Genomic DNA, 12,618 nt, shown 5'->3' on the forward strand with positions numbered 1-12,618 from the left:
AGAAAAAAAAGTCACGCCTATCCAGTTCACCAGATTAAGTCAGTAATGTATCAGCACCTTCGCCAATACTGCTACCAGAGAAACAGCTGCGTGTGTGTTTTTCAGTGGGATCTCAGGGGAAACCCCTCCACCGTAACTGAGATGCCAGTCTGCATAGGAGACCAGATCTTCTTGGTAAGAAGAGCTCTGCAGAGCAGCACGGGGTTCAAGCTCCACCTTTGCTGGGGGACTATGGGCCAGTGATGGGCCTCCCCACTCTGAAAAATAAAGCACGTCATAGTGCCTGCAGCTCCTGGTGCACACATACAGACACCATGGACATGAAGTGCCTGGCGGCCAAAAGGTCTGCAGTCAGCTGTATAGAAACTATAGCTGCTGTTGTTATTGTTAAGGGGGTGATAGTGTCACCCACAGATTGTCCCCGTCTATGAAGCTTCTCCAGCCTGGGGCTTTCTCAACCTCTGATGGCACCACATCCTGCCAATGAGTGGCAGAACAGGGAGGTGAGTAGGACAGAATCCAGGATTGAGGTAGGGAGAGGATGGGGAGGAAGGGAGGAGAGGGTGGGAGAGATTTGGAGAGAAAAGTCAATGCATGGAGGTGAAGAGAGGGTGGAGACTGAGGGACAGAGTAGGGGGAGCAGCTCCAAAGTCCCTGAGGACACCTCCCTCATTGGCTTCCCACTCTGGGTTCTGATTGGCATCTTCTGTCCTCAGGGACCCCAGGCCTCACACATGCACTCTCATCTCTGTGCCCCCAACTTCTGGGCTGAGCACTGCCTGTGACCCACCCACCCACAGGCCCCTCACCCCCTGCTCCCCATCTGCTCTCACCGTGACCTTCCACTGTCTCTGCTCCAGCCGCAGGGTGAAGTTTCCCACCTGGACCGTGATCACCCTGGTCACACTGACTCGCCCATTACCCCAGGCCACGTTCTCCTGCAGGACGGCAAACTGATGCAGGCCAGGCCGGGTGCCGCAGGTCTGAGCCAGCACATACACGCAGGTGCCCATGAAGTCGAAGCGGCGGCCATCGAAGGTGGTGTAGTGGGGGTCTCCCGACGCCTGGCAGGTGGCAGAGCCCACGGCCACACAGCCCAAGCTGCCACCGGATGGCCGGCAGGCCTCGTGCGGGCCGCAGCTGGAGGGTTGACAGGACACCAGGCCGCCCTCCCGGCAGTGGCAAAGGGAATCACACCCGGGGCCAGGGTAGAAGGTCTGGCCCAGCGGGTAGTAGCGGTCATCGTGGAGGCAGCCACACTGGCCCACAGGTACACAGGTGTCACCACTGAGCACGAAGCCAGCATCGCAGACACAGCCTTCACGGCACGCCGACTCACAGCCCTCGGGGGCCGAGACGCTCGGGCAGCTCACGGGGCAGGAGTCACTACAGAGCTCGTAGTGGCTGTGGGCAGGACACTGGAAGGCTGTGGGGACAAGGTGGGCATGAGCCATGTAGGTATTCGAGTCGGGGTCTGGGGAGGCCCTGAGTGGGAAAACTGCTCAGGTCAACCTGGCTGTCTCTGGGTATGCACATGTGATCCAGGACATCTAACTGGGGGACTCAGTGTGGGACCTGCAATGGGAGGGGACATGCCCACATCTCTCTGACCAAATATTTCTAAAGATCAAATGACTCTGCTTGCCTGATATTTTTTTGAGACAGGCTCTCACTCTATCTCACTCAGGCTGGAGTGCAGAGCCCCAGTCACAGCTTGCTGCAGCCTCCACCTCCACCTCAAGCGATCCTCTGGCCTCAGCCTCCCGATTGGCTGGGACTACAGGGGTGAGCCACCACATCCGGCTATTTATTATGATTTTTTGTAGAGATGGGGTCTCACTATGTCAGCCAGGATTACCTGGGTGAAATGGATCACTCTTATCTATTCGGGTTATGCAAGACCAGAACTGACTACGGGTATCTCAGGGTGTGAATGTGACTGGGGTATGGGGCCACATGTATCTCAGGGTATGACTCTGCCCGAGGGCACCCAGCTGTGGGTGTCTGACCTGGAGCATCTCCCAGAGTCCGTGTGACATGGTCTGTCTCAGGCTGTGCCTGGGTGAAGTTGGCAGGATACCTGTGACCAGGAGACCTGCTTGAAGGGAACCGCCTAGGACTATCCAACTATGCATCTGTGTGGATCTGCCCAGGGCTATGTCAGGATCCTGATTCTTTCTGAGTGTATCTGACCAGTTAGTATAAAATCTAAGCAGATACCACTGAAGGCATGCGACTAATTCTGTGTGGCTAGGTGTATTTCAGTGTGTGCAACAGACCAGGGCCCTGTGACCAGTTGTAACTCACTAGGTCTTCCTAACCAAGGGTACCCTGCTATGTGATTGAGGCAGGGTCCGTCATCCCAATCTACATGCCTTGGATGTCTGAGAACATGGATCACCAATCCCCAAGAGTATCCCATATCCCGGGTTTCTGACTAGGTGTTTGTTTCTTTCTCGTTTTTTTTTTTTTTTTTTTTTTTTGAGATGGAGTCTCTGTTACCCAGGCTGGAGTGCACCGGCGCGATCTCGGCTCACTGCAACCTCTGCCTCCTGGGTTCAAGTGATTCTCCTGCCTCAGCTTCCCTATTAGCTGGGATTACAGGTGCCCGCCACCACACCTGGATGAATTTTGTACTTTTAGTAGGGATGGGGGTATCACTATGTTGACTGGGCTAGTTTCGAATTCCTGACCTCAGGTGATCTGCCCGCCTCGGCCTCCCAAAGTGCTGGGATTATAGGCGTGAGCCACCGTGGCCGGACTCTCAATACTTGTTTCTAACTGACTCTCTCTCACTGCAGTACCTGACTTGGGGCATTTCAGTGTGTGAGAGCCAAGGTGTTTCCTGACAGGAGATACCCAGCTCAGAGGAAGGAAGGTGGCCCCTGAGCCCCATGGAGGAGGAAGGGGCTGCTGTCTTACAGTCCTGGAAAGGAAGGGCAGGGAGAGACCCTACTATGGGGACCATGCATGGAGCAGTACTTACGACAGAAGTCCGGCCGCCTCCACTCGCCGAGCTGGGCCCCAGCGGCCTGACAAGCTGCCACGTAGGCGGCCACTGCAGGACAGAGGCCTCCAGGATGGCCCTGAACTTGGCAGGCGTCCAGCAAGCAGCCCTGGAAGTACTGCGCGGGTGGCACAAGGCCGTGGCAGGGCGCCAGCGAGCCGTTGGTGGCGGAGATCACGCCGCAGGCATCCGGGCCGCCGAAGGACTCCTGCTGCTCTGGGGTGCACTGCGATGGGCATGGCCCAGACACACATTCTCCGCAGCCCGTGGCCCCGCCCACCTGCCATCCAGCGGGCTTCCCGTCCACAGCCTTCAGGTCATCTGCGGGGTCCTGGTTGTAGTTCCCGCATAAGCCACAGAGGGCGCCCGCGTACGCCGCCGGCACGCGCAGGCGCACGAAGCTGTCCCCATCGAAAGTCAGCGAGAGCCCTGAGGTTGTGGTCACCACTACGTCGGCGCCGCTCAGGTGTGCGTGCAGCAGCGAATCCAGATGGAAGGGCAGAGCCACGAACACGCCGTCCACCTGCGGGCGGGGGTTGGGGGAGCGGTAAGCAGAGCGAACACGGTTTTGAATCCTGGCCCCACCACCTACTAGCTGTGGGACCCTGAGCATGTCACTTCCCCTCTGAAAATAATAATGAGCATCTATAGGCCGGGCCTGGTGGCGCAGCCTACAATCCCAGTACTTTGGAAGGCCGAGATGGGAGGATGGCTTGAGGCCAGAAGTTCAGACCAGCTTGGGCAACATAGTGAGACCTGCATCTCTACAAAAAAAAAAATGAAAAATTAGCCAGTGCGGTCGCGGCGCCTTTAGTCCCGGCCACTGGGGAGGCCGGGGCCAAGGTGGGAGGATCGATTGAACCCAGGAGTTCCAGGCTGCAGTGAACCCTAATCCTGTCACTGCACTCCAGCCTGGGCAACAGGGTCAGGCTAAGAAAAAAAAAAAGAGAGAAAGAAAAGCAAGAAAGAAAAAAAAAAAGAAAAAAAAAAGAGCCTCTATAGGCACATGTCACTGACTCCTCATCCTTCTCTACAACAGGTACTTTTCTTAGACCAGTTTTCGGAGGAATACAGTAGGCTCAGAGAGGAAGAAGCCGCGGTGCCAAGCCATCAGGCTCCCAGGCCTATCCTCTGACCCTTCCATCATGCCCCAGCTAAGCTGTGAAAGGTGCCCGCCCAGGGGAATGGTGAAGCCCTTACCATCTCAGGCAACCCCAGAGCTGGCACCCGCTCCTGTCTGGCCCGCAGCCCTCCTCACCTGTAGCTGCCGGGGCCAGCGGGCACTCAGTGTCAGGCTGTGGTTGTAGATTTGCAGGGTGACACTGCGGGTGTAGCTGACAGCCTGGCTGCCCCGGTGCTCATTGGCTACAGTGACAGTGAAGTTCGCAGCCCCGGAGGGTAGTCCGTGGCAGGGTGCACTCAGCAGGTACTCGCAGTTGCCTTGGAAATCGAATCGGTGCCCATCCAGAGTGACATAATGGGGGTCACCCCAGGCCTGGCACTCAGCTGTGCTGACGGGCTGGCAGCCGTGCTGGCCGGATGGCAGGAGGCCACACACTTCACCCAGCCCACAACTGGCAGGTGTGCAGACCAGCGAGCCGCCCCCAGGCCCGCAGCGGCACCTGTGGGAACAGGTGCCATCAGCCCAAAACTCACTGCCCGCCTCGTGGTAGGTGCCGTTGGCCCAGCAGCCGCAGCCGTTGTTTAGGGGAACACAGCGGTCAATACTTAGCACGAAACCCGCATCGCACTGGCAGCCCTCCACACAGGGACCCTCGCATACGGCTGGGGTCGCAGGGGGCGCAGGGGACGGACAGCTGGCCGGGCAGGGTGGGCCGCAGACCTCATAGTGGCTGTTTTCTGGGCAGGTGATCTCTGTAGGCAGATGAAGGAGCAGGAAGGAGAGAAACAGAGAAAAGGGTGTTAGCGTGGGGTCACAGGACAGGGTGGGAGGAGACAGACAGCGACAATAGGGAGCAGACAGAAAGGGAGAGACAGAGCACGAGATACAAAGACAGAGAACACAGAGAAACAAATGGGAGAAAGCAAGAGATCAGGAGACCCAAGAAGAAACTGAGGGAGACAGAATGAGAAACAGAGACAAGCAAAGTGAGGCACAGAGACGAGCACCAAGAGACAGAGAGACAAACAGAGAGAAAAGCAAACAAAGAGACCCAGGAGGACCAGAGTGAAACCAAACTAGCCCCAAAGAGACGGGAACGTGACCCCAGCCCCGCCTCTGCTACCCCGACACTCACCACAGCCGACCTGTGCCCGCCAGTCTTCGATGACAACCCCAGCGGCCTGGCAGGCGGCCACGTAGGAAGCCAGTGCCTTGCAAAGAATGTCGTGGGCCCCACCACCCATGCAGACGTCCAGGACACAGCCCTTGAAGAAGCTCTCAGGTGGCACATGAGCATGGCAGGTGGCGAAGGGGCCCCCTGCGCCAGGGATCAGGGGTCCGCAAGAGCCAGGGCCCTTGTACTGTTCCAGCTTGTCCTCAGGGCACGTTGGGCAGGATCCCGGACATACATCCCAACACAGTGGGTCCCAGCCTGGGACTCGCCAGCTGCCGCCCCAGATGGGTATGGAGGGAGCCAGGGTGCCATTAGGGAAGGCCTGGTCATTGTTAGGGTTGCGGTCCATGTTACCACAGAGCCCGCACACTGCGCCATGATAGCTGCTGGGCAGCGTCACATCTACCCGCCAATTCCAGTCATAGCTGACTTGCAGTCCAAAGTCAGCCACCAGCAGTGCCTTGGATGCACCGTGGGTCACTGAAATCCGCCTGTTGGCCTCGGAGACAGGCAACGCTGTCAGCACACCGTTCACCTTGGGGAAGGAGGAAGAAGTCAAACGGGTCACTGGAGGTGTTACGGCCCCAGCTCTGGCCCTCTGCCTCCCTCTCTCTCACCCTACCGGGGGCTGGGAGAGGCCAAGGCCTTCCTCCGATAGTTGGATTGTCATCGGACACCGTGTGGACATTTGTTCTGGCCCAGGTCTTGGGGAATGAAATCTCACTTTACTTTTTCTAGATCTTCTTCCTTGATCTCTATCTCCCTCCCCGTCTCTGTCTCTCTGTGTCTCTCTCCCTCTGTCTTCACCTAAGTCTCTATCACTTGGTCGTCTCTCTCTCTCTCTCTGTCTGTCTCTCCCTCCTCTTCCCCTCCTCCCTCCCTCCCTCATTCTCTGTGTCTCTTCCACTCACTCACCATCATTTATTCACCGCCTGCTCTGTTCCATCTCTCTGTCTGTCTGTCTGTGAGCTACCATTAAGCTCTATCTCCATTTCCCTGGGCAGAAAGGACAGCCCATCTCTCTCCTGTGATCTCACTATATATATATATGTATATATATATGGTTTTTTTTTTTTTTTTTGGTGGGGGGAATGGATACTCGCTCTGTCGTCCAGGCTGAAGTACAGTGTCAAAATCTTGGCTCTTGCAACCTCCGCCTCCCAGGTTCAAGTGATTCTCCTGCCTCGGCCTCCAGAGTAGCTGGGATTACAGTAGCGCCACTACACCCAGCTAATTTTTGTATTTTTAGTAGAGATGAGGGTTTCACCATATTGGCCAGGCTGGTCTTGAACTACTGACCTCAGTTGATCCACCTACCTCGGCCTCCCAGAGTGCAGGGATTACAGGTGTGAGCCCCCATGCCCAGCCCAACCCCCTATATTTCTCTCCATGTCCTGGTCTCTGGGCCTCTCACTTGTTCCCTCACAGACACTCAAAGGAGTGTTCACCTGGACTAGACTCTGAGCTCAGCATGTGACATGCACCTTGCTGTGGGACAGGCCCTGATATGATGCCCACTTCACAGATGAGGAAACTGAGGCCTACCAAGTGAACTGCACAGCATCACCTAGCTCATAAGGAGGAGAGGCTGGATTCAAACCCAGGTCTGTAAAAAAGGGAAATCCTGAGGTCCTAGGTTAAAGCCCTTAGAAAAGGGCTAGGCTTGTCTAATTCCCAGGAACGGGGAGATATTTTTGCTGGAATTATTCTTTTTGTTGACAGTTTGTTTCAGGCCCAGGTGAAGACAAAGAGCCTCGAGCTGCTAACTGTGGTCGTCAGGATCCCTCCTGTCCTCCCGGGGACCTCAGGGGACCATCCTGCCACACATACCCGGACTTTGCCGATCTCGCCCTTGTGGATGGAGATGTTGGTGCCCAGGGCAGCCACAGTGACGACTCTCACGTAGGACACAGCAGGGTTGCCCCGGTTCTCGTTCTTGGTGGTGACGGTGAAGGGCGTCAGGCCCTGGGTGTTGACCCCCGGGCAGCCAGTTGTTGCCAGCACATAGTTACAGGTGCCCTGGAAGTCAAACGCCCGGCCGTCGAAGGAGTGGTAGTGTGGGTCGCCCCACAGCCAGCACGTGGCCTCATAGTTGGGCACGCACACGCCCTGGCCACCCTGCTCCTTGCACGTCTCCTGTGGCCGGCATGTCACACCGTCGCACGGGTCTGGGGACAGAAGAGGGAGGACCTTGAGAGGCTGCCCATTGTAAAGGATGGCCGCTGCCTCCACATCTACCCCAGTCTGTGCCAGGGATCTGAGGGTTACCGCAGGCAAGACCGGATTCCAGAGTCCTCATGTCGAGGACCCAGGTCCTATAGTTTGCTTTTGTATTTTGTTTTGTTTTGTTGGTTTTTTGAGATGGAGTCTTTCTCTGTCACCCAGGCTGGAGAGCAATGGTGCAATCTCGGCTCACTGCAACCTCTGCCTCCCGGGCTCTAGTGATTCTCCTGACTCAGCCTCCTGAGTAGCTGGGATTACAGGTGCCCGCCACCATGCTTGGCTGATTTTTGTATTTTTAGTAGAGACAGAGTTTGATCATGTTTTCCAGGCTGGTCTCGAGCTCCTGACATCAAGTGATCAGCCAACCTTGGCCTCCCAGAGTGCTGGGATTACAGGCATGAGCCACCACGCCCAGCCTGCTATTTTCAAGACCAGCCCCAGGGAGTCCCGCACGTCTGACACTGAGGCCCCATGGTGGACTGTGTCTAAGTCTCGGGTGTCAAAGTTCCCATACCTGAGACCCGGGTCCCAGAGGTCCCTACAGCCAAGACCCAGGCCCTAGAGTCCCCCTACCTCTGAGACTGAGGCCCTGCCATTTGCTGTGTGAGACTGAGGTTGTGGAGTCCATGCACCTAAGACCAAGGCTCTGGGTCTGTGTTTACGATGTAGTTTCCATGGGGCCCTTGCTTGAGATTGTAGCCTGTTCTTGTATTTTAAGTTTTATAGGAACCTCACGCTCTTCACTTACATAGTCTACGGCTGCTTTCACGCCACCATGGCAGAGTGAGTAGCTGTGATCGAGAAGGCATAGCCTACAAGCTTAAACATTTACCATCTAGCCCTTTAGAGAAAAGGTGCACTTGACCCACGTTGAGATCTGTGCCCCAGGGGTCCTTGTGTCTGCAGTGCCTGCCCTGAGAGCATTTATGTCTGAGATCCCAGCACTACAGTTCTCTCTGTTTAAGGCCTGGGCCCCAGGCCGGGTGTGGTGGCTCAGGCCTGTAATACCAGCACTTCAAGAGGCTGAGGTGGGAGGATCGCTTGATCCCTGGAGTTGGAGACCAGCCTGGGCAGCATAGGAAGACCCCATTTCTACAAAAAAGAAATTAATAAATTAGCCAGGCATGTTAGTGTGTGCCTGTAGTCCCCCGCTACTTGGGAGGCTGAGGCGAGAGGATTGCTTGTGCCAAGGAGATGGAGGCTTCAGTGAGTTATGATCGCACTGCATCACTACAGTCCAGCCTAGGCGACAGAGTGAGACTTTATCTCAAAAAAAAAAAAAAGGATCTTAGTCTCAGGGTCCCCCATGCCTGAGATCTCAGCCCCCTGGACTTCTCCAGGTCCTGGCGGCCTCTGTGCCCTAGACTAGGGCCCTGGGTGATCTTCTGGCAAGAGCTCAGTGCCAGGGGTCTCAGCATGATTTGAAACGTTTGAGGCCCTAACTAGTTAAGTCTCATGGCCTGGGGCTCCCTCAGTGCAAAACTCCGTCCCTGAGGGTTGCTTTATTAAAGACAGTAGCCTCCAGGGGTGCCTCACTGCTGAGGCCCTGTCCTGGAGGACTTCTGTGTCCAGGACCCTGTTCCTACGGTTAGTACATCTGTGAGCCAGCTTGTGGAATCCCTGTGTGGGAGAAGCCAGTCTTCTAATGTCTCCTTCCTCCTGTGCCTGTTACCAGTGTACCGCCTCTCAGCTTCAGATGCACCCGCGGAGTTAAGCTTTGTCAACAGAGGGCGCTGGAGAGTCACTGCAGCAGGGAGGGGCTCCTGATCCGGCTTCCAGCCGGTTTGGCCCTTCCAGCTCTGGCCAGGGTGTGTGGCCACAGTCAGGGAGTGCCACTGGTCCCAGCTGGCTTCCCAGTGAGGGGTTTCCTTCTTGCCAACTCCAGCCTGCAGAAACCTCTGTGCCACCCAGTGGGCTACAGCTGCAGTAGGACTGGACTCAGCCTTGGGGCTGATTCTCCCCTCCTTGAAGAGGAGGGGCCGATTTCTCCCTTCCATGAGGCCTCTACCTTAGCCCTAGAAGTGGGGGCTACTTCCTCTGTCTGCTTTGGTGGTATTCTTTAGCCTTCTCTTTGCTGTTTCTTATTTCTATTTCTTTATTTGTAAAGAGACAAGGTGTTGCTATCTTGCCCAGGCTGGAGCGCAGTGGTGCAATCATAGCTCACTGCAGCCTCGAACTCCTGGGCTCAAGTGGTCCTCCCAACTCAGCCTCCTGAATAGCTGGGACCACAGGCATGCATCACCACGCCTGGCTACGTTTAAATTTTTTGTGGAGACGGGTGTCTCGCTATGTTGCCCAGACTGGTCTTGAACTCCTGGCCTCAAGCAATCTTCCCAAAGTGCTGGGTGTGTGAGCCACCACACCAGGTCCTCTTTACCCTTTAATAGTTAATCTCCTATTAATAAGTAAATGATTCTTTAATTAAACTTCCCTCATTCAAATGGCTGGGTGCTTTCTGTCTCTCGACTGGATGCTGAGCGATATACGCCCCGTTCCTTGGAGTCCCATTGTCCTGCTCATCACCCTGAGAGTCTTAGCCCTACACCTTGGTGCTGGAGCTCTTATTCTCTTATCCATGCGGAGAGGAAGGTTCTCTGCTCGTCGTCCTAAGAAATGAGCCATGGGGGTGGCTCTGTGTCCTAGATTTAGTCTGGGGGGTTCCCACATCGGAGACTATACCCCTAGAAATCCTGATCTCCCACTTGAGAGGGGTCCCCATATCCAATGTTCTGCCTTGGTGGGGTCTCTGTGCCTCAAACTCAGAACTCTGCTCTGTCTCTGTCCCTGGGATCCCAGTCTCTCCCCTGCCCTTTGGTGCTAGTGTCTGAACCCCAGGCCTAATTCCACGCACCAGCGGTCAGCTCACCATGGCCCCCTAGGCTGCTGCTCTTGTATTCTAAAGTCTTATAGCAGCCTCACCTCTTCACTTATATAGTCTACGGCTGCTTTCATGCCACAATGGCAGAGTGAGTAGTTGGAACGAGACCATACAGCCTGCAAGCTGAAACATTTACCATGTAGCCCGTATCAGCAAACGCGCGCCTGTCCCTGCCTTATACCGAGGGTCTCTGACATCAACCCTGAGAAACCTCTGAGGGTCCCCACAGCCTGGATTTTCCCTAAGGGTCCCTGCCTCCCACAGTAGGTGGCCCTGGCCCTGTGAAACCCAGCCCAGGGGTCTCCAGGTCTGCGACCTCCATCATTAGTTCTGTGCACCTCCCGCCATGTACACCCCAGTCACATCACCCTCGGCCCCAGAGTCCCTGTACTCCATCCATAGTCGCATCAGCCCCAGTCCCAGCCCAGCCCAGCACCTTTGGTGATGCAGCTCAGGACGCCTCCGGAGGGCTGGCACACCTGCCCCGGCTGGCAGCTGTGTTTCTGGCACAGCACACCTTCACCCGCATGGCACGTACACTGCTGCCGACAGTCGTCAATGAGGACTGTCTGCTCCGGCTGTGGGGAGAGAGGGCACGGCCATCAGACATCACGGGTGGGAGCCGACTCTCACATCTCTGGCATTCTGGGCACAGAGGGGTTTGCAGACATCACAGACAAGGGACATCTCTCAGCAGGATGGCGCCCTGTCTGTGAAGCTGAGGCACAGCATGGGTTTGGGGCCGTCATTCATTTGTACATTTGTTCATTCACTTTTATTCATCAACTCATTCATTCCAAAATATCCGCTCAATCTCTGCTGTAGGAGAAACAGTGTGACATAGTAACTAAGGGCAGATCGCCTGGGCTTGAAGCCCGTTTCTTCTGTTTCCCAACTGTGTGACTCTGAGCAAGTTACTTCACCTCTTTATGGCTCAGTTTCCTGATTTGCAAATTGCTGATAATAGTAGCACTTGCCTATGGAACTATAACCGAGTTAATAACACATGTAAAGTGCAGATGAAAGGAAAAAGGCGTCCCTTAAATCATTCAGATAGGAGAGATAAGTGGGGTAGACATGAAACAAGATTGGGAGGATGTGGCTTATTTTTTAAGCTAAGTGATGGGTAAGTACATGGACAGTCATTCCACTGTTCTCTTACTTTTTGCATGTTTGAAAATTTTCAGAATAAAAAATTTTTAGATATGTAATGTGTATGTAAAATATGCACACATAGCACTTAAAACATTACCAGATACATAGTAAGCACTATCTACATATTTTCTATTATTATTACTATTACTCATGTGAAGAGAACAACAGAGAGAGGGTCCCACCCCTCGGGCAGCTCACAGTCCTGCAAGGGAGACGGACATTAGACAAATACATGCTCCAGTCAAAGAAAAAGGACCAACAGGGAGACAGTGGGAAAGGGAAACAGAGGGTGTTAGCAGCTGGTATAACAGATGAAAATCTTGTCTTTGTGGTCAGAAAGGCTCCCTTTTTCCAGACCTGGAAGGCAAAGCCACAACTTGACCTGGGGAGTCAGGGAAGGGTTTAAAGCTTCGGAGCCTATGGTCATATTTAGGAAGATCTTTACCACTGCCATGTGGAGGGTGGACCAGAGGGAGCAAAGGTAGGAGCTGGGAGGGACCCAGGTGGGAGAGGACCAGCTGGACCACAGGAGGACCATGGGGACGGGGAAAGGAGTGGGTACAAGAGACATTCAAGAGGCTGAGTAGACTAGCTGCAGTGGCTCACACCTGTAATCCCTGCAGTTTGGGAGGCCAAGGCGGGAGGATCACTTGAAGTCAAGAGTTCGAGACCAGCCTGGCCAATATGGCAAAATCCCATCTCTACCAAATTAACTGTGTGTGGTGGCCCGTGCCTGTAGTCCCAGCTTCTCGGGAGGCTGAGGCAGGAGAATTACTTGAACCTGGGAGGCTGAGGTTGCAGTAAGCTTGAACCCAGGAGGCGGAGGTTGCACTCCAGCCTGGACGACAGAGTAAGACTCAGTCTCAAAAAAACCCAAAAAACAGAGAGAGAGGCTGAGTCACCCAGGCATGGTGGCTTATGCCATTAATCCCAACACTTGGGGAGGGCAAGGTGGGAAGATGGCTTGAGGCCTGGAGTTCACAACCAGCCTGAGCAACATAGTGAGATGCCCCCATATCTATGTCTCCACAAGAAAATTAAAAACTTGCTGGGCTTGC

General features: G+C 54.9%; 1 protein-coding gene and 1 long non-coding RNA gene across 4 annotated transcripts in view; one reads left to right on the top strand and one right to left on the bottom strand.

Annotated features, from left to right (window-relative positions):
• The window catches only part of FCGBP (Fc gamma binding protein), a 95,379-nt gene that overhangs the window by 42,404 nt on the left and 40,357 nt on the right, over positions 1-12,618 (bottom strand). Inside the window, exons 11-16 of the mRNA XM_045381247.2 lie at positions 10,842-10,983; positions 7,135-7,472; positions 5,266-5,839; positions 4,266-4,882; positions 2,987-3,530; positions 834-1,426 (exon numbers count right to left, since the gene is read on the bottom strand). Coding sequence (XP_045237182.2) covers positions 834-1,426; positions 2,987-3,530; positions 4,266-4,882; positions 5,266-5,839; positions 7,135-7,472; positions 10,842-10,983 — 2,808 coding nt within the window. The remainder of the gene's footprint in view (positions 1-833; positions 1,427-2,986; positions 3,531-4,265; positions 4,883-5,265; positions 5,840-7,134; positions 7,473-10,841; positions 10,984-12,618) is intronic.
• On the top strand, positions 3,420-9,968 carry LOC123570392 (uncharacterized). 3 transcript variants are annotated; one of them, XR_006694564.2, is made up of 3 exons: positions 3,420-3,554; positions 6,733-6,908; positions 7,027-9,968. It is a non-coding gene; the product is annotated as an uncharacterized lncRNA (long non-coding RNA). The 3 variants fall into 3 exon arrangements; XR_012427599.1 differs by having other exon boundaries at positions 6,830-6,908; XR_012427600.1 differs by having other exon boundaries at positions 7,037-8,633.

The sequence above is a fragment of the Macaca fascicularis genome, chromosome 19 (assembly GCF_037993035.2).
Source record: "Macaca fascicularis isolate 582-1 chromosome 19, T2T-MFA8v1.1".
In the NCBI taxonomy this organism is placed as follows: domain Eukaryota; kingdom Metazoa; phylum Chordata; class Mammalia; order Primates; family Cercopithecidae; genus Macaca; species Macaca fascicularis.